At 55.2% G+C, this 25,789-nt stretch overlaps 11 protein-coding genes across 11 annotated transcripts; 4 read left to right on the forward strand and 7 right to left on the reverse strand.

Annotated features, from left to right (window-relative positions):
• Positions 1-694: 694 nt before the first annotated feature.
• On the reverse strand, positions 695-2,040 carry DL89DRAFT_135857 (NAD(P)-binding protein). The gene has a single exon (XM_040883366.1). It carries the CDS (start codon positions 1,967-1,969, stop codon positions 1,043-1,045), a length of 927 nt encoding a protein of 308 aa, XP_040744117.1. The 5' UTR covers positions 1,970-2,040; the 3' UTR covers positions 695-1,042.
• A 1,697-nt stretch (positions 2,041-3,737) lies between these two features.
• On the forward strand, positions 3,738-5,534 carry DL89DRAFT_266751 (uncharacterized protein). The gene has a single exon (XM_040887208.1). It carries the CDS (start codon positions 3,780-3,782, stop codon positions 5,481-5,483), a length of 1,704 nt encoding a protein of 567 aa, XP_040744118.1. The 5' UTR covers positions 3,738-3,779; the 3' UTR covers positions 5,484-5,534.
• An 842-nt stretch (positions 5,535-6,376) lies between these two features.
• On the reverse strand, positions 6,377-7,455 carry DL89DRAFT_135878 (NAD(P)-binding protein). The gene has a single exon (XM_040883367.1). It carries the CDS (start codon positions 7,376-7,378, stop codon positions 6,467-6,469), a length of 912 nt encoding a protein of 303 aa, XP_040744119.1. The 5' UTR covers positions 7,379-7,455; the 3' UTR covers positions 6,377-6,466.
• A 351-nt stretch (positions 7,456-7,806) lies between these two features.
• DL89DRAFT_274619 (Adaptor protein complex AP-2 alpha subunit) lies at positions 7,807-10,702 on the reverse strand (the record flags this gene model as incomplete). Its single annotated transcript, XM_040889209.1, has 3 exons — positions 7,807-8,659; positions 8,693-10,532; positions 10,654-10,702. The coding sequence occupies 3 exons, from the start codon at positions 10,700-10,702 to the stop codon at positions 7,807-7,809; spliced, it is 2,742 nt and encodes a 913-aa protein (XP_040744120.1).
• A 230-nt stretch (positions 10,703-10,932) lies between these two features.
• Positions 10,933-14,578, reverse strand: DL89DRAFT_283136 (uncharacterized protein; the record flags this gene model as incomplete). The annotated part of the gene is made up of 1 exon (XM_040889723.1): positions 10,933-14,578. One exon carries the CDS (start codon positions 14,576-14,578, stop codon positions 10,940-10,942), a length of 3,639 nt encoding a protein of 1,212 aa, XP_040744121.1. The 3' UTR covers positions 10,933-10,939.
• A 539-nt stretch (positions 14,579-15,117) lies between these two features.
• DL89DRAFT_214474 (uncharacterized protein) lies at positions 15,118-15,339 on the reverse strand (the record flags this gene model as incomplete). The annotated part of the gene is made up of 1 exon (XM_040884270.1): positions 15,118-15,339. A coding segment is annotated over one exon (222 nt), but the record flags the coding sequence as incomplete, so codon positions are not given.
• Positions 15,340-17,717: 2,378 nt separating this feature from the next.
• Positions 17,718-18,625, forward strand: DL89DRAFT_135928 (uncharacterized protein). The gene has a single exon (XM_040883368.1). The coding sequence runs from the start codon at positions 18,015-18,017 to the stop codon at positions 18,462-18,464; it is 450 nt and encodes a 149-aa protein (XP_040744123.1). The 5' UTR covers positions 17,718-18,014; the 3' UTR covers positions 18,465-18,625.
• Positions 18,626-19,455: 830 nt separating this feature from the next.
• DL89DRAFT_135931 (uncharacterized protein) lies at positions 19,456-20,639 on the reverse strand. Its single transcript, XM_040883369.1, has one exon. The coding sequence runs from the start codon at positions 20,471-20,473 to the stop codon at positions 19,811-19,813; it is 663 nt and encodes a 220-aa protein (XP_040744124.1). The 5' UTR covers positions 20,474-20,639; the 3' UTR covers positions 19,456-19,810.
• A 411-nt stretch (positions 20,640-21,050) lies between these two features.
• On the reverse strand, positions 21,051-22,012 carry DL89DRAFT_135933 (uncharacterized protein). Its single transcript, XM_040883370.1, has one exon. It carries the CDS (start codon positions 21,838-21,840, stop codon positions 21,103-21,105), a length of 738 nt encoding a protein of 245 aa, XP_040744125.1. The 5' UTR covers positions 21,841-22,012; the 3' UTR covers positions 21,051-21,102.
• A 710-nt stretch (positions 22,013-22,722) lies between these two features.
• DL89DRAFT_266754 (kinesin-domain-containing protein) lies at positions 22,723-24,802 on the forward strand. The gene is made up of 4 exons (XM_040887209.1): positions 22,723-22,932; positions 23,009-23,041; positions 23,094-23,525; positions 23,621-24,802. Exons 1-4 carry the CDS (start codon positions 22,759-22,761, stop codon positions 24,761-24,763), a joined length of 1,782 nt encoding a protein of 593 aa, XP_040744126.1. The 5' UTR covers positions 22,723-22,758; the 3' UTR covers positions 24,764-24,802.
• Positions 24,803-25,019: 217 nt separating this feature from the next.
• Positions 25,020-25,590, forward strand: DL89DRAFT_135956 (uncharacterized protein). Its single transcript, XM_040883371.1, has one exon. The coding sequence runs from the start codon at positions 25,066-25,068 to the stop codon at positions 25,477-25,479; it is 414 nt and encodes a 137-aa protein (XP_040744127.1). The 5' UTR covers positions 25,020-25,065; the 3' UTR covers positions 25,480-25,590.
• The last annotated feature ends 199 nt before the right edge of the window (positions 25,591-25,789 follow it).

Here is a 25,789-nt window from a genome sequence, read left to right on the forward strand (position 1 = left end):
ATGGGGTTTGCTGAATAAACTTGTTGGGCGAAGAAGCTATCAAAGACTAGGAAAGGAATTCTAGTAGCGAAACGTGATAGTGGACTACGTTCAGGGAAGCCCATCCCTCGGACTTGTATGAATGATCATCCGGGAGCACTGCCATTCGTTTGGATGGTCTTTCTGTGTCCTCTATCAAACGCGCTTGATCTTTGTCTACAATATGATCCATAGAAATTCTGTATGGAAAGAACGCATATCCAGTGATGGCTTTAGTCCACTGTTACGCAGCTGGCGATGACTGCCATGATGACGCATGGAAGTTATCAGGTCGACCGACAATGAGAGCAGCTCTCCGCTGACCAATGGAGATATCCAGCGGAGACCTATGCCATTACAATCACAGCTTTCCGCCCGGTTCACTGATGAGGTCTGACGCGCACAGCAGCGAGATCTTCAAAAGGCTAGTGCGTGCATTTAGTAGTTTTCCTTTCTTCCTTTTTCTTTAGTTTGAAATACAACTTATCCTATTAGCACAACACGCTACGCATCTCCTAAATACTATAGATAGTGAAGGCCATTCATCTCACATGTCCTCTATCTAGATGATTCCCACAATTGTCTGGTGATGTGGACATGCTCTTTGCTAACTCGAGTAATGTCTCTGCCATGTCTCCACCATGAGGTACCTACACTTGGAGTACAATAGTGTCCTTACAAGTACAGCTCCTGCTCATATCACGCTGCTCGATATAGTCAATGTCATTTGTTAGCTTGGGAATGAGTGGTTATAGAATATATAGAAAAAATAACTTCTCAATTGACTGAGGGGAAGAAGGAAGACTGGTCGTCTGTCTGGGCCATTGTACGTATGCGTTTCGGCTTGTTTATGGTGGCGCAGGGGACTCCGGACCCGAATCTCAACATCATTCGTTGAAAAATGGGAACCCTTTGAGTTCTATACAGAGTCATCTATTCTTTTGGTTCTCAACTCTCACCTATGTACCTACAAACTCAAGTGGAAAATGTCGCATGTATTTGGTAATAAATATACGAAATTTATTCATGCAGACAGCTGGCTCTTGTTGACAATATCGCGAACATACTCCTCAAGAGGCGCAAAGTCGAGAGAAGGGAACTTGTCGTTATCCAGCGTGTTACCACCTAAATCAAGCCGACCGAGATCCTTGGCAACGATCAGACGGAGCTGGTCGCCAAGGCTGTGCCAACCGCCAGTCACCTTAATGTCAGCCGCAACTTTGGCCTCAATGTCCTCGATTGAGCTGTAGGTAACAGTGAGCTTCTTGCCTGCGGCTGCCTCGATCTGATTAACCCAGTCGTTGAATGACAGATGGTACCCAGCAATGCGCACTGTTTTGTCGGCAAATTCATCGGCACGCTTCAGAATAGCAACGGTGAACTTTGCGATGTCAGCACGCGAAGTAAAGGCCGACTTCTGGGAGCCGTCCCCAGGGATTTCAACGGAAAAGTTCTCGAGATCCCAGCAATAGTACGAATTGACGAAGAAGTCGGAGAATAGCCCTGTAATGATGTAAATGTGTTTGAGACCAGACTCTTCAATCGTCTGGCGCACAGCCTCCTTTGGCTTGAAGATGATGTCAGACTCGCCCGCTGCAACGCCAAAGTCAGAGCCAAACTCGGACGGAATAAAGTACTTGACGCCGGCCTTGGCTGCTGCTTTGACCAGTGCAAGCTGCTGTTTGCCGATGCTCCCAAGCCCTAGAATCGACAGTACGGCATCCTGGCCAGTGAGCGCCGTAGCAAGGTCAGCCTCATCGTCATAATCGACGCCACGGATAGTAAAATGAGGGGTGTCAGCAAACTTGGCCTTGGTAGAATCCTCACTCTCCTTGCGGGTGATAAGTGTTACGTTGAAGTCCTGGCCGTTCTTCTTGAACTCGTCAATGAAAAATGCACCTGTGGTGCCGGTGCCGCCAACTAGGGCAACGCTCTTGATGGGTGAAGACATGCTTAGAAGTATTGTTGTCACAGAATGCTGAGAGTAGATACAGATGCTCGTCTGGTTGGGACAAGGGGGACTGCACAGTTTTTATACGTCCTTCCTAGATAGAAATCAGCTTGATACATTTGTAAGCAGATCTAGATGAGAACCTGTTTCTTTCATGTGCTTGATGTTGCCTTCTCGCTGATTCTATGTGTTTCTCCGCGCCAGAAAACTGTGAGTGGAGTGTTTAGGGAACTAAGCACGTTCGGTCGCTGGTGGACGATGTGAGGACGAAATGGCGTTCTGTCAAAGCCCCTTGCTTAAGAAGTTGACATCACAAAGTCGATTTCCTTTTTTAGGAATCAGGGGGTTCACATGTGCATCTCCCTGATTGCCTTGATCTTTGGACACGTATCACTTTAAGCACTGATCGGATCATCTAGTAAGCAGCTACATCATGGGACAAAAGCGCTGCGCGGCTGAGGGGACTCTAAATCAGCGTATGCAGAGGACGCTTGCGGGTGCCTTTTCCAGCGACTTCTCTGGATTTCTCTTCTTTTTTGACCCGGGTCTGGTACGAGAAACAAAGAATACTTTTGGTGATGCTCCTGCAGCCATTGTAAGTGGGGTTGGCGAAGATCCATGCAAACCATGCTGGAGCAATGTACATGATATTATGCTCTGCGCCATCTATGTGGTTGTTGCCAATCTGGCACTTATCCTCGAGACTCTAGAATGCTATCAGCGTGCCGGTAGTGGCTACCTCCACGCTTGACAAACAAGGAAGCTTGCATTGTTTTATTCGCCGTGGATGGCACTGTGCTGTGTTGCTGGCTCTGCTGATATTCATTATTACAAACCTCGGTTTTCGGCAAGAGAAAAGAGAGTGCATTGTGCCAGCACGCCTATGTCAATTCACAGCGTCTTTTTGCCCGGAGCACACAACCATCATCCTGCATCTGATGCGGATGTGCAACAATCATTCAATATGCGCGGTGCAGGTCGGAGGGGGAGAGCAAGATGACAAGAATGGAAATGTTTGAACAGATTGCTGCTGCCAGCTGTGGTGGAAAAAGGGAGGGAAGAGCAGACGAGATGCAACCCTGTTTGGTGTATGTACACACACTCCTAACCAAAAAATATTAGCTTCGGGACATCTGACCAGCACCATGCATATGCAAATCCCTTCCAACTTGCCAGCCCTTTCTCCCCTCTTTGACTGTGAGCATTCTTGGCAAAGAGGCACATCACTTTCCTTGGCTGGGTGATGCCTTTACGTATCCGAGTAAGGACATCATTATATTTCGGCGCATCACCAAGGCTCACACACGCTGAAAAAGCCGCTAAGGTCTAAATAAAGGACATCCGACTATGGCAGCAACTTGCTTGCCCCAGCACCGTGCCAAGCCAGTACATTCTCAAACGCATGCGGCCTGTGCTGCTTCCTTTCGCCTCTCTTACACGTGACTGATACCAGGTGATTCCCGCTATTTGGGACAGTGAACAGCCGCAGTTTGTAAGGAAAACGATATTTCTGCAGTGCATTAATTGCGGTTGCCGCTTGCATTTGTTGGGCAAGAGACACCAAAGGCTTTCACTCCATGTCACGCCCCCAGAAATCAATGTATCCGTTTTCAGAAGACACTAGGCAGACGATGTGACGCATTGTATATGAGTTTTCACCCGGCGTGTGGTGAGGAACAAGCCTGCCTACCAAGCAGGCAAGATTGTCCAATGATTTAAGAACAACCCCCGTGCAGCGGATGATGGAACCTCCACACACACCACTATTCTTTTGTTTCTGGACAGATCTCTCCCCTAGCCATTTTTATTAATGTCTACTTTACTCAGCCCTCCCAGCACACAGCAGGTAGCAGAGTACTTGGCGGCATTCTGTACAAAGCACATACATGCTACCTCGACGCTGCGAGACTACTACAACGTCGCAAAGTTCATAAGGGAGCACCGACACCTGGGACCGCTGATACCCAAGCTGGCATATGCCGTCCTTATCGTTGAGTGTTGTGTCGAGTGCTCATGTGCCACTGAAGGATGTCGGCTAAGACACATGAGAATGTGGTCGTCCAACTACGACTTTTTGGTGGCCGAGGGCATGTTGCACTTGGTAACAGAGTTCAGAGTGGTCATGAACAACAGCTGCCCGAAGGATCTCCACCTGATCCGGGCCATGCGCCACTACAAGTTACACAAAACGATGCTGCCGACCGTCGAGTCTGTCACCTTCCTCGGGGACGGACTATTTGCTGCCGGAAAGGCCCAGGCTACACTCCAGGCCGCTCATGAGGCCAAGTATACAGCCGACGACATCATCGCTCTGTGCCCAAACATCACAAGCATGTATTTCTATACCTCAGGCGGCTGGGGATCGTCGGCAAGACTTCGTCTGATGCCGGCTGCGGTCGGCACAATGACGTGCATGCATCTATTCCGGCAGGCAATTTGCAACATGGCCACTTCTCACGCATTGACGCCACCGCCAGAGAGTCCTGGCCTTCGCTTTTCGGAGGATCTGACATCCCTGACCATCAACACCAGCCTTCTGTCGCCAAGCCAAATGCTCCCGCCGACCGTTGTTGAGAGTCTGCGCCGGCTCAAGATTACCCATGTGTGCAGGGCTGTAGACTGGGGCAGACTCAGTGGAGCCAGCAACAACCTTGTGCTCCCACAGCTAGAGCGGCTCGAAATTGAATTTGTTGACCCAGGGACTGGATGGCTGGTCGTGCCTGTCAGATACAATACCAGTGTCGAGTTTCCTCGCCTGCAGTCTCTGGAGGTGGCAGGAGCAAAGCATGCAGATAGGAGTATCTACACGTACTTTACAAAGTACACGATCCCGCTACTCATCCTTTCTGCTGACCCACGTGACTTTAAGGATATCGACTTGCGCCTGCTCCAGTGCGCAAACGGGCTGCAGGTCAAATACTGCGACAGCCGCGAACACCCAAACACCATCTATTCAGTCAAGGACATGGAAGTGCTGTACAGATTCAGGACGGGCCTCAGGATGGCCAGCCTCAGCGGAATCGACTACCCGCTACCCGAGGTTCTCCTGTGGGAAAACCTGTGCTGGCTCTACCTGACTGCCAGCATAGCTGACGTGGAAAGCATAACCAGGCTGCTGATGCAGCTGAAAGGGCTGGAGACACTGGCTATCCGCTGCCTTTCAATGTATCCTAACGACTTGCTCTCAGATTCCTCGGCTGCGCATTTTGCTGACCAGGCTGGCAGGTTTGAAAGCATTTTCAAGACTGCCAAGCCGTATCTTGATGCTCCTATCCACAATATGCTGCAGCGACTGGACATCTATGTTCGTCAAAAGTTTGATCTCATTGGCGTTGCATGTCTGTTGCGCCGCCTTCCAGCGCTAAAGTATCTGGGTGTGAATCCTGAGGTTGCCACCAGCGTGGCACAGTTTCTAGTGCCCCAAACTGCAACATCCAGCGTTCTGGTAGGTGAGTTTTCTACGAACGAGTTGCCAGAGTATACTAGTACGCTGCAAACATCCCCTAACCTGTAGTTTTCTGTAAATTTTGTATTTGTATTTAATTATTTATGTATCTACTAGTAACATGCCAACAATTGCGTACAAAGATGCTTAGCAGAGCCAATTTGAAGGCAGCAATATATAGGGAACGGTGGAGAGAGCGGTGAAAGACGCGGAAAGCTTGTCTTACAGTTGTATAGACCACTCCAGTTACCCTCCGGCAGTGCTAGAGCAAATGATTCTTCAGGAATGACAGCGTACCGTGCACGTCGTTTTAATCTCCATATTCACTGCTCTCTTCAGCCTTTGTAGATAACACACTAGTTGTTTCTTCGAGCATTTTTAGTATGCCACTTGTTGAATTTTACTCTCTGTTCTCTCAGTGCTTTACCACCGAAGTGCTAGAACATTGTGAGTAGCGAATAGCCGGTGGTAGGATTAGGCTAGCTCTTTATGCCATGTTTTTTCTAGACTTTGTCTTCTCTTTACTGGGCTGTGCTACTTGTGGCTGATCATTTCCGGACACTTGTGCATTTTGCCGTCTTTATACAGTTGTGAAATATAGAACGTGTGCACATAGCCCCAAGCGCTATATAAGGGGTTTGGCTATAAGAACGATAATTTCAAACTAAGGAAAAATGGGAGAAGGAAACCACGAGCGCCACATGTAGCCCTGTTTGAAGATTTTTCCGCTGCATTCAGACATCACACAGCGACCACATAAGACCAGCCAGCTGTAATTGTTGTCATCACCAACCTCCGCCTGATTTCTCCTTTGGCTGAGCACTGGAACTACTCTCGCTGTCGGCAGATGTGTCAGCTGACATGGCATCGCTATGCTGGACGTCGCTGACCGCATAGCAGTAAACCCATCGCTGATAGCACAGTACCGCTCATCCTTCATGTTACGAGGCCCATATACTATGAAAAGGAGGGCTTTTCAAACATCTGATTGGATTGCTTAGGATAGGGGGCTTGAAAGTGCATGTTGTATTGCACAGCTTAATTTAGAAATACTAGTCAAACAGAGATAGGATATACTCGTCAATGGATTCAGGAGTAATGTCAGGGAACTTGTCGTTATCAAGCTCATTCTCGCCTAGGTCAATACGGCCGTTGCCCTTTCCGATAACGGAGCGGAGCTGGTCACCAAGGGTGGTCCAGCCGCCGGTCGCTTTGACATCAGCATCGATCTTTGCGTCGATTTCCTCAATCGGCTGGTCAGTGACAGCAAATTTCTTGCCCGAAGCCTTCTCAACTTTCTCAACCCAATCATTGAACGACAAGAGCCCGCCGGTCACTCTCACAGTCTTGTTGCTGAACTCCTCGGCATGCTTCAAAACACCAATGGTGTATTTGGCCACATCGGTGCGCAAAATAAACGAGGCCTTGGCCGATCCATCGCCAGGCACCACCACCGACGATTTCTCCAGATCCCAGTTATAGAACGGGTTGAGGAAGAAATCGGCGAAAAAGCCAGTGACAACGTAAATATAGGTCAGGCCGCTGTTTTCGACAGCCTGGCGCACAGCATGCTTGGGAGAGAAAATCGGCAAGCCCCTGTTGTCTGGGTAGGTGATGTCGCTGCCAAACTCGGACGGAACAAAGTACTTGACGCCGGCCGTGGAGGCGGCATTGACGAGCGCCAGTTGCTCGGTGCCCAAGCCGACGCCGCCAATCAGCGACAGTACGAGATCGTGGCCGGCCAGCGCCTTGACAAGGTCGGCCGAGTCGCTGTAGTCGACGCCGCGGACGGTGAACTGAGGAATGTCAGCATACTTGGCGGTGGCTGCTTCAGCGCTTTCCTTGCGGGTAATCAGGGTGACTTTGAACTCTTGGCCGCTCTTCTGGAACTCGTCGATGAAGAAGGCACCGGTTGTGCCGGTTCCCCCAACAAAGGCGATGGTCTTGACAGACGAAAAAGTCATGTTGATTGCAAGAGAGTAAAGAGTACGTGTTCTGGAGGAATGGTGAAAAACTAATAGCGGCTAGTGATTTTTCTCTGACTGGAAAGGACACAGCCTGCAATTTATTTATAACCCATCCCTCCGATGGCTGAACATCTCGCCATTGCACTAAAGAATTTGGCGATTGCACTGTAGCAACACGCTGTATGTGGACAATAGCTGCGATACGCAGGGTACAACTGATAGAGCAATTCCTGGCAGCAGAATAGCAAACACCGGACTAGGGCTCATACAATAAATGGTAGATGTTGCGTAGTCTGTGGCCTCACTATGTCAAGGGCACTGCCTGTGGGAATAGAGGTAGAGTGCCTTTTGATTGTCAAGTAATGGCGAATATGTCGCCAGACATTATTCAACTATGTAATCACATGACCCAATGATGCAATCGTCTACTTTGACTCGACAATCATCGCAATGTTAGCCAGCGCGACCTTGGCGATATCGGCATTCGTCGAGCGCACGGTGAAACGCGTCATTCCGTGCTCCTTCTTGGGCTCAGCACGCACCAAGCACCCGAAGCGGGCGCTCTCGGACGACACGATGCCGACGCCAACAATATTGTCGGGCTCGGGGTCGGCGCCATTGATCAGGGCAAAGCCAACGCCGCCGACGACGCTCCGCAGCCACTGCATGCCAGCCTGGTCGGTCTTCAAAAACGGCATACTGATGACACTCTGCGCCTCCCCAACATCGCCCTCGCCAAGCTGCTTCCAGCGCGCAAAGAAATCGCCCACCGAAATGGTCACTGGGTCCATGAAGTGCGTCACGGTCACGGGCATTTGCAGCTCCACGGTGCTGCTGCTGCCCGCGATATTGTATGTGATGCGCAGCAGAGGCGGCTGCGCAAAGGCGTTCTTGCACGCAATGTCGAAGAACAGCCGCACCTGGCCCAAGGGCATCAGGGCCGACGGCAGGGGGTCCTGGTTCGCTGCCTGCGCAATGGCCAGGTTCATGTCCTGGGCAATTGCTTGCACTGAGATGTCCGACAGCGGCGCCGTGGCCTTGTTGCCCAGGAACACGCCGACCCGGCCCGCCGGGGCCTTGAACTGCGACACAAGGCCGACCTGGATCTCGTCACCGTCAAACAAAATACCGTCGTTTTCCCACAGCAGCCGTGTGTAGTGGCGCTTGCTCTTGCGCACTGCCAGGTCCTCAGCCGGCTGCTGGGGCGAAGCCGGAGCCTGGGGCGAAGCCGGCTCTGGAAGCTCGGGTGGCCGGGGTGTGGTCGGCGTCGAGGGCGTGCTGTTGGCAGCCGAACCATTGCGGCCGACCAACTGCATCTTGCGCTCGCGGTTGATCTCGCGACCGCCAAACACCCACGTGCGCTGGTCCTCGGTGTCGGCCTCCTTCTTCAGCAGCCGCGACATTAGCGCCGACTGGCGGTCGGGGAACGGCGGCATCTCCTCGAACACCGTCGGCAGAAGGTCCTCATTCTCCAGCGTGCCCAGTGCGTAGTACTCGCAGGCACGCTGCTGCAGCTCCGCGTCCAGGGCGTTGCGGTACCGGTCCAGGATGCGCAGACACAGAGACTTGATCTCGGGGAACAAATTAATGAATTTGGCGATCGTGGTCAGCGCCACGTTGCGTCCCGATACCGACGTCGCAGGCATCTTTGCCTGCAGCGCCTTGAGCTGGTCGATGGGCGCGCAGTCCTCGGCGTTGGCAATCAGGTGGCCGAACTCGCCCAGCACATAGGCGCTGACCTTGAAGGCGCTCTCATGGCACACGGGCGCCTTGAGCGTCTGCAGCGAGATCTTGCATGCATATGTCTGCAGCTCCTCATTACCGAGGATGACCTGCACCACGCGGTGCCACACCTCGTCGCCCATGTGGTCGCCGGCCAGCGACAGCAGCCGCATCATCACGTCCACGTACCACGAGTACTCGGTCGCGTACTTTTCGGTCAGAATGGCCACCTTCAGCGCCATCTCCTCGCGCAGCGCAAAGTCAGCCACGGCCATATGCCGCAGCAGCTCCGACACGATCATCTTGGCGTTCGACACATCGCACATTGAGTACAGGAGATCCAGCGCCCGCCGCCGCACACTCACATCGCGGTCCCGCAGCGACTGGATGATAACGCCCTGGTACGTCTTCACCGCATCCAGGTTCTCGATATACGCAGCCAGGTGCGCCATGGTCTCCAGGCCCAGGTAGCGCACGTTGGTCTCGCGCGACGTGATGAACTTGCCCAGCAGCACGGCGCACTCCTGCATCAGGCCCTGATCAATGTCCAGCTCGATGCCCAGGTTGATGGCCTCGAACAGAATCGAGTACTGGGCGTTCATCTGCTGCAGGTCGCGCTGCGGCTCCTGCGACACGTCGATGATGTGCCGCAGGATGTCCAGCAGCTGCATGCGCAGCTCGGGGTTCTCGGGCGCCGGAAAGTACTGCAGCAGCCGCAGGAACTTGATCTGCAGCCAGGGCACCGGCACATTATAGTACATGTAGTCCATCGAGTACGAGTTGTCAATCACTAGGCTCTTCAGCCGCCGCACCGCAAACGCCCCCGCCTTGCGCATCTCGTCCGGGTACTGCTGCGCCAGCGCCGTCACCAGCGACGTCACCGACATGGTGACGCCGATATCCCGGTGGCCCATGTACGGGATAACCCGCGTCGCCCACTCGTGCGAATTCACCGCATCGGGGTGCCGCCGCAAAAGCCGCAGCAGACACAGTGCCGCCTTCTTCTTGGCAAACACGCTGCTGGCCGAGCTCACCAGCTGCATGAAAATATCGGGCGTCAGGGCAGAGGCAATTTCGCGCGCGCCCAGATTGGCTATCGCATTCAAGGCCAGGCACACGTTGAACTCGTTCGTGTCGTGGATGTCGCGCCGCATCGCCCCCACCACCATGCGCAGGAAGTCGCTCTCCTCGGGGACCACCAGCGTCACCGCCAGGTACCCGACCTGCTTCTCGCTGTACTTGCTGCTGTTGATCAGCTCTACGGCCTCGCGGTGCCCGAAGTTCACATCGTAGCCCAGCAGCGACATGTATACGAGCTTGCACACGTACTTTTTGCGGTTGTACCCGTTCAGCGAGTTGTCCTTGAATTTTGTCCGAATGTTCGCCAGCTCCTTGTTGACCCGGCGCTCTTCTTCTTCACGCGACCGGCCTAAGTAAGTGAAGAAACCCTGAGGGTATTAGCTGTCACGCTGAGGGCATTGCTTTTTGACCAGTTGCTCGCAGATGCGCCAGTGTGTTCAGTCTCTTCATCCGCTGCAGGTTTTGCTTACATTTGCGCATGTCCGCAATAAACACGGTCAGTCCCTTCATAGCCGCCATGGTTGTAGAGAGAAAGGGGAGAGAGATATTAAAAGGGAATTGTTACAAGGAAAATACTGTCAAGGTTCAAGCAGGAAAGAAAGGGTCTAGGAAAAAAAATGTGGACCGAGACGCTCGGGTTTCTATGTGCAAACCCAGAAACCCCGCCTTTTGGCCGATTGAAAATCCGGATATGCGCTTCATGTTTTTTTTTTGCCAGACACGAGCTTGCCACAAATATATTGGGAGATAACAGAGCTACTGGAGAACAGGGCGAGTGGCAGCGATGACATAGACGCGGTCGTCCTCGCGCAGGATGCTCTTGGGGCTCGGGTTGGGCATGACATACCACAGCGGCTGGCGGTGGTAGGTGACAGTGCGGTAGAGCCCGATGGGCACAGCCGCATGCTTGAAGCAGCAGTAGGCAAACAGGCTCGCGTATGTGCGACCATAGAAGCGCTCGGGCACAGAGACCTGGAACACATGGCCCGAGTCCTCAACGCCCTGGCCCTCCTCATACACCAGGCCCTCGATGCCGGCGGCCTGCAACTTGGCGGTGCCCAGGGCATGGACGACATTGCCGTGGGAGAAAATCAGGCGCTGCATGAGATCCGGGATGAACTCGTTGTAGTACGCCTGGCAGATCAGCGTATCCAGCATGACGGGCGCATAGACGCGGCCAGCCATGAACGACGGGCGCAGGAATGCCTGGGCATAGACCTCGTTGATGCGGATTGTCTCGGTGTCGCCGACAAACTGCATGTTCTCGCGGTGGATGAACTCGACGCTCAGGAAGAACTCGTCGTTGGTGTACGTCAATGCCTCGATATTCAGCACGCTCAGGAGCGCTGGCGCATCGGCCGTCGCCGTCGCCGATGTGTCGGAGCTCGCCAGGGACGCGTTCTTCGATGCGTCAGCTGCTGCGCTCAGTGACTCTTCGCGGTTCGCCAGCACAATGCCGCTGCGCGCAGTGTGGATCCGCACGCGTGCCAGGTCGGCTCGCGACAAAGGAGAGCCCTCGACAAGATAGATGTTGCCGAAGCGCTTCAGGTCCTCCGTCTGCGCTCCGCTGGGGCTGGCTGGCGACAGAATCACAATCGGCAGGTTGTTCGAGAAGCCGGGCTTCTGCTCAGCCTGCTCGGCCACTGGCAAATTGTAGCTGCGCGAGATCTGCTCGTACAGCGTCGCGAAGCGGTTGCTGGGCTGGGCAGCGGCAGGCTCCTCCGCTGTCGTTGTCATCTCATCGGCAGCCGCCGCGCGGATGCAGCTGACAAGATAGACGATGTTGCTCGGGAACTCGCCGCTGGTATCGCACACCACCAAGTGTCCGGACAGGTCGCCTGGCAGCCCGTCGGCGGTCGGCGTGACCGGCGTCGCCGGCTTGCTTAGCAGAGTCGCCGATGAGGCGCCCAGCAGCGTGCCCTTCAGCGTCTTGGTGGGCGCCAGGGCAGGCGGCGCGTCGGCCTTGGGCTGATCGGACTCGTCGGTGGGCTTCTGCAGCGCTGGGTCGAACAGCAGCGGCGCACGCTTGGTGGTCTTGGGCTCGTCGGACTTGGCTTCCTCGGGCTCCTTGCCCTTGGCTGCGTCCTCAGTGCCCACGGTGATGTGCGCCAGGTCGCCAACCAGCTGGCCGAGCTTTCCCGAATGCCCCAAGTCAATCAGATCCTCAACGTGCTGCGACACGACGCTCTTGCCTGACCGTACGCTGCCGTGGTCAGACTCCTCGGCAGCCGAGCTCTCCAGCACATCCACCACCAGCGTATCCATGACGTTCTTGCCGAACGGCACCTTGCTCTTCATTGCAGTGTCAGCCATCACCGCCGCCTTCTGCAGCGGACTGCCTGCCAATGGCTTGGCAGCATCCTTGGCCGTGCTGACGCTGATTCCCGGAATCAGCGCTGCCTGCTCGTCCTCTCCGTCACTAACGACATCAACAGTAGCCTCCTCCTGCAGATATGCGATCTCCGCGGACACCAGCGAGTCCGACGCAATCACGAAGCCGGTCTCGTCGCCCTTGATCTCGTAGTCGCGCGGGCTGATCAGAATATGGTCGTCACTGGTGTGCAGTCCGAACAGGGTAGCGCCGGTCCGGGTAAAGATCGTCTGCGCGACCTTGTGGAACTTTTGGCCGACAAAAATGGCCGCCAGCTTGGTGCCGTAGATCTCATGTGCCATCGAGCTTGCGTACTCGGCCAGCCACTCCTGCTTGCTGCGCTGTGCTGCGCGCACCAGCTGGTGGGTGGTGTTGTCGGGAATCGATGTGGTCAGGAGCTGCAGGAGCGAGGCAACGCCGGGCACCATTACGCTCTGGGCAAGCAGGCCCTGGCGCAGCTCTTCGATGCAAATTACGTGATCGGTCAAGTAGTCCAAGTGCAGCGTGGTCTCAGGCAGCAGAACCTGCGCGTAAATCGGCACCGGGCGCTTGGCGTCGCCGCGCGTGCGCAGGAACTTGCGAATCGCCAGGGCAATCATGACCTTGGCCGCGTCTTCCTTCTCGGCATCGGCACCGGCGGCCTTGGAGCTCAGCAAAAAGATGGCCTGGGCGCGGTCCGCCTGGACGCGCGAGAGCTGCGCAAAGCTGGTTGGGCTGCCCAGCACAAACTTGACGCGGTTGACGTACGACGGGTCGGTCAGAAGCTCGGCAATCTCCTTGCTCGGTCTCGTCTCGCTCATCACCACCACCACCGTGTTGACCGTGGTGAAGCCGTGGTCCTCACAGAAGAACTCGCGCAGAAACTCGAACAACGTCGTGTAGTGCAGGTCGCCGATCAGAAGCACGTGGCTTTGGTTCGACTCTGCCTCGAACTGCGCCGGCCACGGGCTGCGGTCCTGCCACAGGCTGAGCATCTCAGACACGCGCGGCGGCAGCCAGAAAATGCCAATGAACATCACAAACAAGACGATTGTCCGGGTGAACCACGTGTCCGGCTCAATGTCCGAGCTCAGACCGGTGATGGCCGATACGGCAATGAAGAAGAACGCCTCGTCAAAGCCCTGGATCTCGCCGTTCTTGTCCTTGTTCTGCATGTACACCATCGTGTGTGTCAGTACAGTGATTGCCAGCACTGTCGTAAACACTGTGGTCAGCGCCCGCATCACGTTGCGCATCATCGGCGACATGTGGTACACATTCTTGATCGGCACCAGGCACCGCAGCAGCGCCGGCTGCAGCCGCCAGAACACCACCGGATACAAAAACACCCACACGCCCGCCGACATAAACGTGTCCTTGACCGACGGGTCAAGATAGATGTTGCCCACCACGGCCATCGGCGTAAATGCCGTGATCAGCGTGATCACCGAGAACAAGCTCCGCAGATACTCCAGCGGGTCCGGCGCCAGCAGGTAGCGCGGCAGGAACTGCAGCAGCAGGAGCAGCCCCAGGCCGGCCTCCGCATACAGCGCGTGATCGGGCACTTCCAGATGGCCCTTCCTCAGCTTGGTCGTGCCGTAAACGTGGATTGCACACAGGGCAAAGTTCAGGAGCGCATCCAGCTGGTCCCACCGCCGGCCCACTGCGCTGGTGTCCAGGAAAAACCCAATCATCTGCCGCAGGGTCGGCGTCGGCTGTGCGTTGCCGTAGACGTCCGTGCGCTGCATCGTCAGCGCATTCAGCTTCGCGGTCGCCAGATTCTCGGTTGCGCTCCGGGACACTACCACCGGCTCCTCGTCCTCGGCAAACAGATCGTCCAGGTCGTAGTCGACACTGGCAGTGTCCGCCTGCGGGGGCGCCTGCAGGCTGCGCGCGAACGTGTCGTTCTGCCGCGTCGCTGCAGTGCTGCGCCGACGGTATGTCGACGAAGATACGCTGGCTTGCAGGGTGCGGCCCGTGGAGAAGCCGCCGCCTTGCCGACGACGGCGTCCGCCGCCGCGGGCTGTGCTTGGTCTCTGCGACATGGTTGGTAAATAGGTTGGCTGGAATAAAGAAGAAAAGTAGAGGTAAGGCACTATTGCCAGGCGCTCTGCTGAATCGAATGCTTCTTATATATGCGCATTGTCTGTGCGAAAAATTGGAGGATCTTCCGGCTTAAACTGAGCCGGTCTGTGTATAGTGCCTGGGTGGAGACTGAGGCTTGCTGGCTCGTGTCGCCGGGTCCAACCGCAAAAGAGCAGATTGGCATCCGTAAAGAACCGTACGGTGTAGCCACGCACTCGTGCTTAAAAAAGGTAAACAACGCCGTACCTTATCAGGTGATGCACATGTGCCCGATGTCCACTTTGCAGAATGCTGCTACATGCTGTCGATATTGCTTTATTGCGCGTTGGGTGGTGAGGTTTTTGTATTTTTTTGTCTGGTGGTCAAAGAGAGCTTGTGCCGATTTCCCCGGTAGATTAGCAGCTAGAAAGGGGGCAAGGAAGAAGAGAAAGAAGGAAAATGGAAAGAGCAGGAGGGGTAAGTGAATATGAGCGCTTCACGCCTTGTGGACCGCGCGCGCATGGCGCTCCAGCACATCCAGACGGGCGAAGCCGCGCCCGCACGTCTTGCACTTGAACGCCTTCGAGTCGTCATGCAGCATATGGTGGCGAGTCAGGTCGTGCTTGCGCGTGAACGTGCGGTGGCAGTGATCGCAGCTGAACGGCCGCGACGCACCGGACTCGGGATCGTGGGTCAGCCGGTGCGTGCGCATGTTGTACTGCCGCGAGAACGCGCGGTTGCAGATGTCGCAGTGGAACTTCTTCGGTCCGTCGTCGTCGTCGTCGTCGTCAGAACGCTTGCGCTTGCGCGCTGCGACATCTGCCAGTGGAATGTCTTCCTCCTCGTCGATGGTCGGCAGCCGCGGCGTGCGGAACACGTCCGCCGGAGACAGCATCGGCGGGTTGACCGGAGACAGCAGCTCCAGCAGCGCCGGCGACGCAGAATCCAGAGCCAGCGGGGTGCTGACCGAGGCTGCGCCTGGCGGGCTCAGCAGGCCCAGAAGCGAGTCCATCAGCGGCATCTCGCTGGCGCTATCGGCCGTCGGCTGCTGCGGTGTGTTCACCGGCGCATAGGCCGATACCGGCTGGATGGCGTCGACCAGAGCATGCACCAGCTGCTGCCGCACCTCGGCGTCTACCATAGCCAGCTGGTCGTCCGTCAGAAGATCGTCCGACTGGCTCACATACGGCGTGTTAACAGCCGTCGCCATGAAAGGCGTGTCAAGCAGCATCGACGCCAGCGCAGACGAGCTGCTGCTGCCGCCGCTGGCCTTGCCCTTGAGCTCGTCGAGCGGGGCAAACAGCGGCTGCACGCTGCCAGATGCCACTGCTCCGTCGTTGGGCGACTTGAGCGTGGCCGAGGTCACAGGCGTGTTGAGGTAGCTGCCAAACGCGCCGAGCAGCATGTCTGCGGACACGTTTCCGAGTCCCGCGACATCGCTAAACGACAGCGAGCGCAGAGGCGCTGTGGCCGGCGCCTGCAGCAGATGCGGCAGGGCAGGGGTCGTGGGCAGCGAGGCCGACGAGAAGTTGGTAGTATCGACGTGGTGTGTGTCCGACATCATCCGGCGTGGTAAACACCTCGCTCGGGTGCAGGAATCCGTCGCTCGGGAACGTGTGTGCGGGCCGAAGCCGCCGCTCCCGCTCCATCTCGAGCTGCTGCCCGGGACTGTAAAAGTCGCCGCCAGCGCTCGTTGTATTCACAAACGAATCAAAAATCAGGTCGCCGCCGCGAGTGCCGCTGGCGCCTGTCGGGGAATAGGTCGCAAAGTCGTTGTCCGTATCAGCAGAAGTGTAGGTGGTGGGAGCCTTGTTGTGCAGGTCCGTCGACGCCGTCAGCAGGAGCGCTGTCAGGGCATCGCTTAGTGGCACAGAGCTCGAACCGGCAGTGCCTCCGATACTGTCCCGGCTACCCGCGTCTGCGGTGAGCCGTGGGCCGGTCGTAAGCGGGACCGTAATCGACGTGCTCAGGGCCACGCGAAAAGAAGACACGACGTTGTCTCGAGGGTTGGGGATGGTGTTGCTGAAGTTCATTTTGAATATAACCGACGGTTGGGTTGTAGGTGTTCTCGGGAATAGTGTTGTTAATAAGGTTGGCGAGGTTAAAACCGGGTGAGCGAGATACGACTTGTTCTGTTGGAAGAGAAGGAAGTTGTGTCTGCTTGATTGACGACAAGGTTAACGTCGAACGCGGGGTGCTGGGGCGCTGTTGTAGCCGGAACAAAAAGGTAGGGTGGGGTCTTTTGCTCGGTCTCGCGCTTGCGTTATGTTTCTGGTTACCTTGCTAGTGTGTTCGTGACAAGCAAGAGGTAACAGAAAGCGAGAGAGGGCAAGTAGGAGATAGCGTAGAGTGCCTGCTGTGTGGTCAGAAACGAGTAGGCCTCTAGAATATAATACTACGGTGTCAAGACAAAAGAAAAAACCTGGAGTTCGGAGAGAGATTGAGGATCCAAGTTTGGCTGCAGGCTTATAAAAGGAGCTGGTGCGACGGGCGGTCTGGCCTGTTGAAAGCGGTGTAGCAAGAGCAGAAAGGGTGGTGAGATCTTTGGAAAAAAGAGAAAAAAGATGGAGTGGGTAGGTGGACGGGAAAGAGAAAGGAATGCCGATTGGGCTATATTTCAACACATTTGTCATCCGCGCGGGCGCGCTTGGCGGGCTTGCCACATGCTGGAAATCAGCACTCCATGGCCCCTTGCTGGGTGATGATTTAGCTGGCCTGCTCCCCCTTTTAGCCCGTGCAGGCTGGAATTTTCCCCTGTAGCCGTGCATAGATTTCTCGACAAAAAACCCACCCCTCGCCTCGCCGCCAGGACTCCACTGGCTGAAATGGACCTGCGAGGCGCGGGAAATCAATAGACAAAAATATTGCTGCTGCGGCCAGCGCGAACATCCGAAATCACTCTTCCCCAACAGCGTGACATCAAAACTCATTGGTCGCCATACCAGCACACGTGAGCGACTTCCCTGGCGGGTCCGAAACTGCTCCTGTGCAGAAGGCCTTGTCACACCGAACGCAACCACCCTCTAACCAGCCGGCCTGCGAGGTGGACATCTCGCGTTACCTAGGGGATTTACAACAACAACGATGCTGCAACACATTATGTAAACCCCTCATTACCCTTGGCCAACTCTGCAGCAGGTGCTAGCAGCTGGCCCGAAGCAGCCCACTTGGAACTCTGGCTCATAGGCATCGCTGTTGCCTCTTGCCTGAATCTGATGTGGTGCTGCCAATCAGCGAGCATCGGCATGTTCAGAACCAGGCCTTGTTGCTGGCGCACCACATTTGCCATGTGCATCAAAAGCTACTGGCGGAGCTTAAACAAAATGCGGTGACAATTACTTCTACTGCGAGACACACAAATGCCTATTTTCGCTCTCTCCATGATGTACTGCTGTCCGGGGCTGGGTCTGGTCTCCAATGTCTGCCCTTGCTAGGGCTGCTGCCAGACCTGACGTATCCGGGGCTGCCAGGACGAAGAGGCGTGTCCCCGCTGCACTGCTCAATTTCAGACGGGTTGTTCTGCGGCAGCCGCTTGTTCCTGCGCTCATCCCTGGGGTCGCCACCACCATGTCTACCTCTGCCATCGCTCCCTCTCCCGTTTCCACGGCCTTTGTTACTGCTGCGGATTCTCCCTCCACGATTCTTGCCGATATCTTGAGCCTGGGCTGGTGGAGCCTATTGTGCCCTGGTCGACGCCCCCTTCTCACATCCAATGCCGAAGCCCCGCCGTCGGCATGGGATACTAGTGTCGCTGATGCCTCTGCCATGAGCGGATATCAGTGCTGCCCCTTGCACCGGTGTCAGAGATCTGGCACAGGTCGGAAGTCCTTATCCGAAGGCTCTTGTGCAATGAGCAAAGTCGCGTAGTCAATAGGATCGCTTGCCACAATGCTGAAACCAACACTGGCTAGCTTATCTTGTAATGGTTCCCCAGGCGGTGGGTCCTGGCCAACGGTTTCAGCTGGAATGACCTCAGGCACATTCACCTGAATGCCGACATTGTGCGTCCTGGGTCTAGCCACGGGATGACGTGCGTTTATGCGCAGCACTGATGAAATACAAGGTGCTCATAGCAATGGGCAGCACTAGAACGAAAATTGTGAACGCATCTCTCATACCGCCTACTATGGATTTCTTGTGGCGATTCACTGGCTGCAGTGCGTACCAGGAGATGGTCCGAGGCTAGCATCAGTGGCAGTGTTGATATCCTGAGTGATGCCAGCTCTGTAGTATGACTGGCTTTATGTGCGCCCAAGGATTGAGTAGTGCCAGATACCCATTCTGCATGACAGAAAATAAACGGCAAAGGAATACGAGATGAGATGGAAGGAAGACTTCACATTGATAATGTAGAAAAATGCCTTCAGATGTAGAGAGAGGAGGGTGGTGTAGAGTGGCACCAGTTGCCTGCTTTATATCAGGCGATGGCATAGACTTTTGAGAAAGCTACAGTCTCGAGTGCTGTGCCAGGAGGCTCACACCTTAGGGAACCGCAAAGTTTGAAAATAAATCCCGTCAATAAATATTGCAGTTCGTCCATGTTTGGTGCTGGGACGATGCGTCTCTCCAGCCGCCCATTGGGTTATTAGTCGGATCTGCCACCACAACTCCTCAGGACCAAATGCCAATTGTTTAGAACTGCGATGATGTGCACATTGTTTCTCAGCTGTTGTAGGATATCTGCAGCTACACGCAAGGTATCTAGGAATGCGGTTTCCATGTGCTCACATAGTTCTATGAGTGCAGTATTCAACCTATATTCAATTATCATGTCTCTACGATCTGCTGTGGACGTTCTTATATCCCAGCTACATATGGCATGGCCAGTGCACATGTACCATCTGCTTAGCATGATGTAGCCAACTTATCTCTGTATTCTAGGTATCATATATTGTGTGTATAGTTTTACATAATCAAGCACTGCTCATCATGCTTGCCATGCTTGTCTGAGGATCGCTTTTCCCGGCCCTTGCCACTAAAACTCCTTCTGAGTCCCTGGCCATCCAACAGCTGGTGCTGCTTCGGCTCTGGCCTCTTATGCTGCTCGCCACCTAGCGGTCCCACAGGCGACGCTGTCTCACTAACCCTGACATTCTGCCACCGCATCGCCAAATCCTCAAACGACCTGCCATCGTCCTTATAATCGGCCAGAACGAAGAACGCTGGGTCCTGCCTGCTCCTTCTCATACGCACCGCTGTTCCTCATAATTGCATCAATAATCCGTTTCGAGCTCATGTCCTGCTCGTCCTGCTGTAGTGCACTCGACAGCTCTTCCATGGCCTGCTGCGACCCACGTCCGACCCTCAAGTGACTCCTGGTGCGCCTTGTCGCTGGGCAATTCGACACGCTGCAAAGCATAGAACAGCATGTAGCCATCGCGCGAGATCTCCTCCATGCACTTGCGGCCGCCTTCGCCAGTCGAGAAATACTGCACACGGTTGTGCGGGATATCCATGTCGTCAAACCGCAAAAACTCGCCGATTGTCGGGGCGCTGGGCTCGCTGGGCCTATCGCTCGTCACATAGACCTGCGGCTTGACTGTGCAGCTCTGCGAGTATGTGGGTGGATGGGGCGCAGTGTCATTCGGCAGCAGCGGCAGCGGTGTCTCATCCAAGATAGGCATTCGTGGACTAGTGCTGCTGCGCGGCGGCACAGGCGGTGGCGGTGACAAGTGCTCAGGGATAGCCGACAGATGCCCGTGTTCGCTGCTACTGTTCAGGTTCATTGTCAGTGCGTAGTTCTCCCAGTCGGCAGCTGTGCCGTGGATATCGACGTCATACAAAGAGGGCGTTGGCGTCGGATGACCCCGAGTCCGACGGCAATGCGTTGCCTGGGACTCCCGGGCGCTGCTTCTGGGCAGAAGCTTCGGCTGCATGGCGCATGCTCTCCCTCTTGTTCATGGGCCACGAGAAACTGCGCTTATGCTTGAACCAGTGGCGCCCATCGTTTGGCGGGTTCCCAAGCATGGCTGTCTTGGGACCTGACAGCGTACTTCCGCGCATGCGGATTACGCTTGTGTTGACGGACAGGCGAGTTTGTCTTGGCCACTATAGTATCCACTATGTGTGGGTCCGGTACTGACGACGACATGTCGATGTGGGTAGCAAGTGTCTGTGTGCTAGGCTTGCTGGTCGGCGGCGCCTTGCTGCTTTCCTGTTGCAGCTCGTCTGGTCTAGCCAGCCGCAGTCTAGTGCAAAACGACACGTAATGGCCCGAGTTAGCCGTCGAGCCCTTGTGGCAGATCGCTGCACGCAGAACCATCCGATATTGCACTTTACTCGGGTACGGCGGAGGCGGAGGCACCAACGGGTCCCCAGTCCTGCGCCCTATGGATGTCTTGTGGCCGTCCCTTGCTCGAGTCCTTCGGGTCCTCAAACGGATTGGTGTCTGACGAGCTGATAATGTTAGTGACATCCAGCACCATCGGGCAGATAACCCGCCTGTTGACGCGCTGGACATGGCCCCTGCTGTCGACCTTGTACCGCTTGATCAGCAGAGGCAGAATCAGCGGTGCGCCCTCGGGGTAGTCTGCCGCCATGCTGGAGCTTTCCGAGTCGCCCATCTCATTCTGCGGCGTATAGAACGGGATAAATCGACAGGAATGACCACGCATTGGTATGGACCTTGGTTGATGACCCGGCGCCCTCGCCACCGCGATTTTTCAGAATCCGCTCCAGGATGTTCCACGCGGTTGTCGAAAAAGTACTGCTCCAAGAGCGCCTGCAGCAGCAGCGGCTTTTCGACGGCTGGCCGAGCTGGCAGTGGCGGCGGAGTAATCTTATTGAACGGGTTATTCGGCGACAGCTCCATTTCTCGCGGCTCTCCCTGCTTGCCATTGTCCTTGCCATTGTCCTTGCCCTCGTTCTCGTCCGGCAATGACAGCTCCAGCACCCGCTGCGTAACCATACGACTATCCGCCTCGTCCTGGTCGGCGCCATGCACCATCTGCACCTGCATGGCCAGATATGGCATCTGCAGCTTATCCATCAGAAACATATACAGCTCGTTGACATCCTGCTGCGTGTATCGGTTCAGAGGCCCGTGGCCGTGCTCGTTCAGCCACCCACACTTTATCAATGCGCCCCGGAACTCCTCGATCGCAAGGGCTGGGATAAGCTCGCCGGCCCGAATGTAGTTCACCAGCAGTCTGCACACAGCCAGCAGGTCATTGGCGTCTTTGTTGCCAAGCTCGCGCATGTACAGCAGGCCATCACACGAGTGCTGGGCGCCAAACAGCGCCATCAGCAGGCTGTCTATGTAGCACGTGGTTGACCTGGAGTTCACCGCACCGGACCAGCTGCACACGGGGATTCAGGTCATACAGGATGCCGTCGCGCGAACAAAACAACAGCTGCAGCCGCCTCATTGCCACGTCGACGTCCCAGCCCGAGTGCGACAGCAGGTCGGCTGCCTCGATTCTCGTCACCGGCGAGGTCCCAAACTGGCGGGCCAAATCCCGGCCTTGCTTGAGGAACGTATCGAATCTTCTTTTTGCGTTCCAGCGCGCTGTGCCCGGTCGACGGGTCGTCGCTCTGCGGGTACTCGGTGGGCTCCAGGTATGAGTGGCCGGTGACGCCCATCTTCTTCAGCATCTTGCGGGGGCGGAACCGCCGCGGCTTTCTGGGCTCATCGCGGTGTGGAGTCGGCTCAGCAGCCTGCTGTGTCCATGTTGGCTGTAGAAGCTCGACCAGCGTGCGCGCCTTTTCGCTGGTGTGCGGGGCGCCGCGGCTGGTCTCGCTAGGGGTGGCCGAGGATGAGCTGTGCGTCGCCCAGTCGCCCTTGAGCGTTCGCCGGATGCTATGCGACATGGAGAGGCGCTTGGCCTTCTTCTCTTCATCAAGCGGCATAGTGAGTGTAGGAAAATAGGTGCTGGAAAGTATTGCGTGGCAAGTAAAGCAGAAACCCGCCAAAGCGCACCGCCAGCCAAGACTTGTTGATAAATTCAGTCCTGTGGGACCGTGGCGTGGCCGGGTGCTCGCAATGTGCCCGTCACTGTTCCGATATTTTTTTCTTGGCCTTTGTGTGCCTCCCGCTTGGCAGCTCGTAAGCGAGTCAAGTCGCCGCGCCGATCATCGCCTCTTCTGTTTTGGCTAAACCAGGACATCCGTGAAACAGACTTTGCCTCTGTGCTCTATTTTTCGCTCTTTTATTTATACTGAAATGGACAATATCCAGGTGTTTCTGCGCATTCGACCGTTTTCCGAAGAGGAATTCAGCAAGGAGCGGTCTGCCGAGTCTGCCATCCGCATAAATTCAGAACGGTCCGTGTCGGTCCCCTCGCAGAGCACCGAGCCGTTTTCCTTTGACTTTATCGGGGCTGAGGACTGTGCACAGGTAAACATACTAGACGATCCTGCCAATATCCAGCTCCGAAACATACCTTAAAAGCGCATGGCTTGCCACACATTAGGACCAGGTCTTTGAGGCCGTCGGGAAGCGGGCGGTGGAGCAGTGCATGCAGGGCTACAATGGCACGATCTTCGCCTATGGGCCAGACGGGCTCCGGCAAAACCTTCACCATGCAAGGCGCCCACGATAAATTCACCGGGCCCACCGACGAGCTGCGCGGCCTCATCCCGCGCTGCTTCGAATACCTGTTTTCGCGCATCTCTGAGGAAGAGCAGCGTTCTAATGGGCGCGTCAAATATCTATGCCGCGCATCATACATTGAGATCTACAACGAGACTATATACGATTTGCTGGACCCGGTCGTGCGTATGTGCGCGCTGCGTGAGGACATAAAGAAGGGCATCTTTGTCGATAATGTCACCGAAGAGACAGTGCTGGACCCAAACGAGGCGTATGGTGTGTTTACCAGAGGCACGCAGAACAGGCATGTGAGCGCAACGTCTATGAACCGGGAGAGTTCGCGGTCGCATTCGGTGTTGATGTTGACAATTCAGTCCATGAAGCAGATGGACTCCTGGGTTGACCGAAATCCGCGAAGCCCGCTTCAACCTCGTTGACCTGGCTGGATCTGAGCGCCAAAAGCTCGCCAAACACCACCGGCATTCGGCTCAAGGAAGCCGCAAACATCAACAAAAGCCTGTCGGCACTGGGCAAAGTCATCAACGCACTCGTAGATGTTGGCAGCGGCATCAAACGACACGTAAATTATCGCGACAGCAAGCTGACGTTCCTGCTGCGAGACTCGCTTGGAGGTAACTCTGTCACGTTCATTATCGCCAACGTCAGCCCAGCCATCAGCAATGATGCCGAGACCATTAGCACGATGCGGTTCGCGCAGAGGGCAAAGATGATCCGAAACAAGGCTGTTGTCAACCAGGACATGCAGGGGAATGTTCCCCAGTTGCAGGCTGAAATCCAGAAGCTCAAGCAGGAAATCGCAATGCTCACCGCTGGCAACCAGTCCTCGGCCATTGCCACTCCTGCATCAAGCCCACCTGATGACAAGGAGCTGGGCACCACGCAGTATTTGCTGATCCTGGCACTACGGAAACTGCGCGAGTCTGAGCGTCAGAAATCGCGCTATGCTGAAATCGCCTTTGAGCTTAAAGAGTCGCTGGACCGCCACAAGCTCCAGCATCAGCAGCAATCCCTGGTACTCAAACTCCGGACTGCTGAAAACGACGCGCTGCGCCGGGCTTATGGCTACCAGTCTGACGCCGAGAACAGGTCGCTGCGTGAGGAAATCACTGCTCTACAGTCGACACTCTCCGCTATGCCTGATGCGTCGGACCTCTTGGTCGAGAATCTGCAGCTGCGTGAGCAAATCGAACTATTCCAGCTCTCACGCGCCTCCAACCCCGATTCCTTCGCCATACCCAGCATTGACGCAGCTGCAGAGGCCCTTGAATCTCTCCTGCGCACAAACACGCCTCTCGCCGACCTCCAGTCTTTATTGCCTATCGTCCCTGACCATGTAGAGTACGACCGCCTCGAAGAAAGCGTCCGGCAGCTGCAGCATGATGTAGATGAACTGGAAATTCAGAAAAACGCAACAGAGTTCCAGATGGCGAGCATCGAGGAGGACTGGCAGGCGGTGCAGGACGGGGTTGTGGAGCTGAAACACACAGGATCTGCGGAGGGGAGGGAGCGGATCATTGCACACACGCTTGACAATATAGTCAATGAGCAGCCCAGGGCGACGTGGGTGGCAATGGCTGAAATGTACACAAACCAACAAGCGTATTTGTTCAACTGATAACATTAATTTCTCTTTTTCATTGCGAGCATTTTCCAAACACTTTTCATTATTTTCTGTACTTGTCGACGAGCAACCCAGCTATGTGTAATGTCTGATGCCGACTGCGGCACATGTATGCTGCTGACTCACACTCAGATACGAGCAATTCACATATCGTATCTATTTATCCATGCATCTCTGTTGATTTCCTTGAGCTGACTATAAAACTATCCAGGGGCAAATCGTTCATGGATCCGCTCCTTTCTTCTTCTCTTGACAACGCATAGCAAGTCATTTCCATTTTCCCACACTCTTTTTCGATGCTTGATCCACCAGCTGCCAACGACTGGGTCCGTCTGGCAAATACAGCCACTGCCACACTACTAGTTGCGGCAGCTATTATAAGGTCTCGCCAGCTGCTGAAACATGCACTTATCCAACCGCTCGCATCAGCGTGCTTCGTGGAATACAAAGCTAAAGTTTACTACGGCGTTTCTTGCCCTCTGCATATCGTTCGCCTTGGCACTTATCCAGCTGCAGTCAGCGGTATACAGACCGCAGGAATACCTTTCGGCGTTCATGCAGCCAGTAGCTGTACTTGCTGCATTCTTTCTACATATTCTCTACTACAGGCACAGCGAGTGCTCGTCAGATATTCTGCTTCTGTTTTGGCCGGCATCCGGCATACTGTCTGCAATGTCTGCGTACTGTGCACCCCATGGCCGCAGCCTTGATATGCCAGTTGCAATCAATGTACTCTGCATTCGCTACATTAGCAGCGTACTTTGAGCTCCAGACTTTTCCACCTTCCCATCATCTAAGCGCATACAGCGGACGTACTGATCCGAGCACGCATGCAAACATATACTCACGTCTAATATTTGCCTGGGTCACACCCTCCATCGACAGAGGGTTCCGAGCCCAGAGGTTCACCGAGGACGACCTTCTCCCGCTTCCTAAATCACCTGCAAGGTGGGCAGATACAGGCCGAATTCTTCAAAATGTGGGAGAGCGAGCTTCGTAAGCCTGTGCCCTCGCTCCTCC

The sequence above is a fragment of the Linderina pennispora genome (genome assembly GCF_002104995.1).
Source record: "Linderina pennispora strain ATCC 12442 chromosome Unknown DL89scaffold_5, whole genome shotgun sequence".
Classification (NCBI taxonomy): Eukaryota; Fungi; Kickxellomycota; class Kickxellomycetes; order Kickxellales; family Kickxellaceae; genus Linderina; species Linderina pennispora.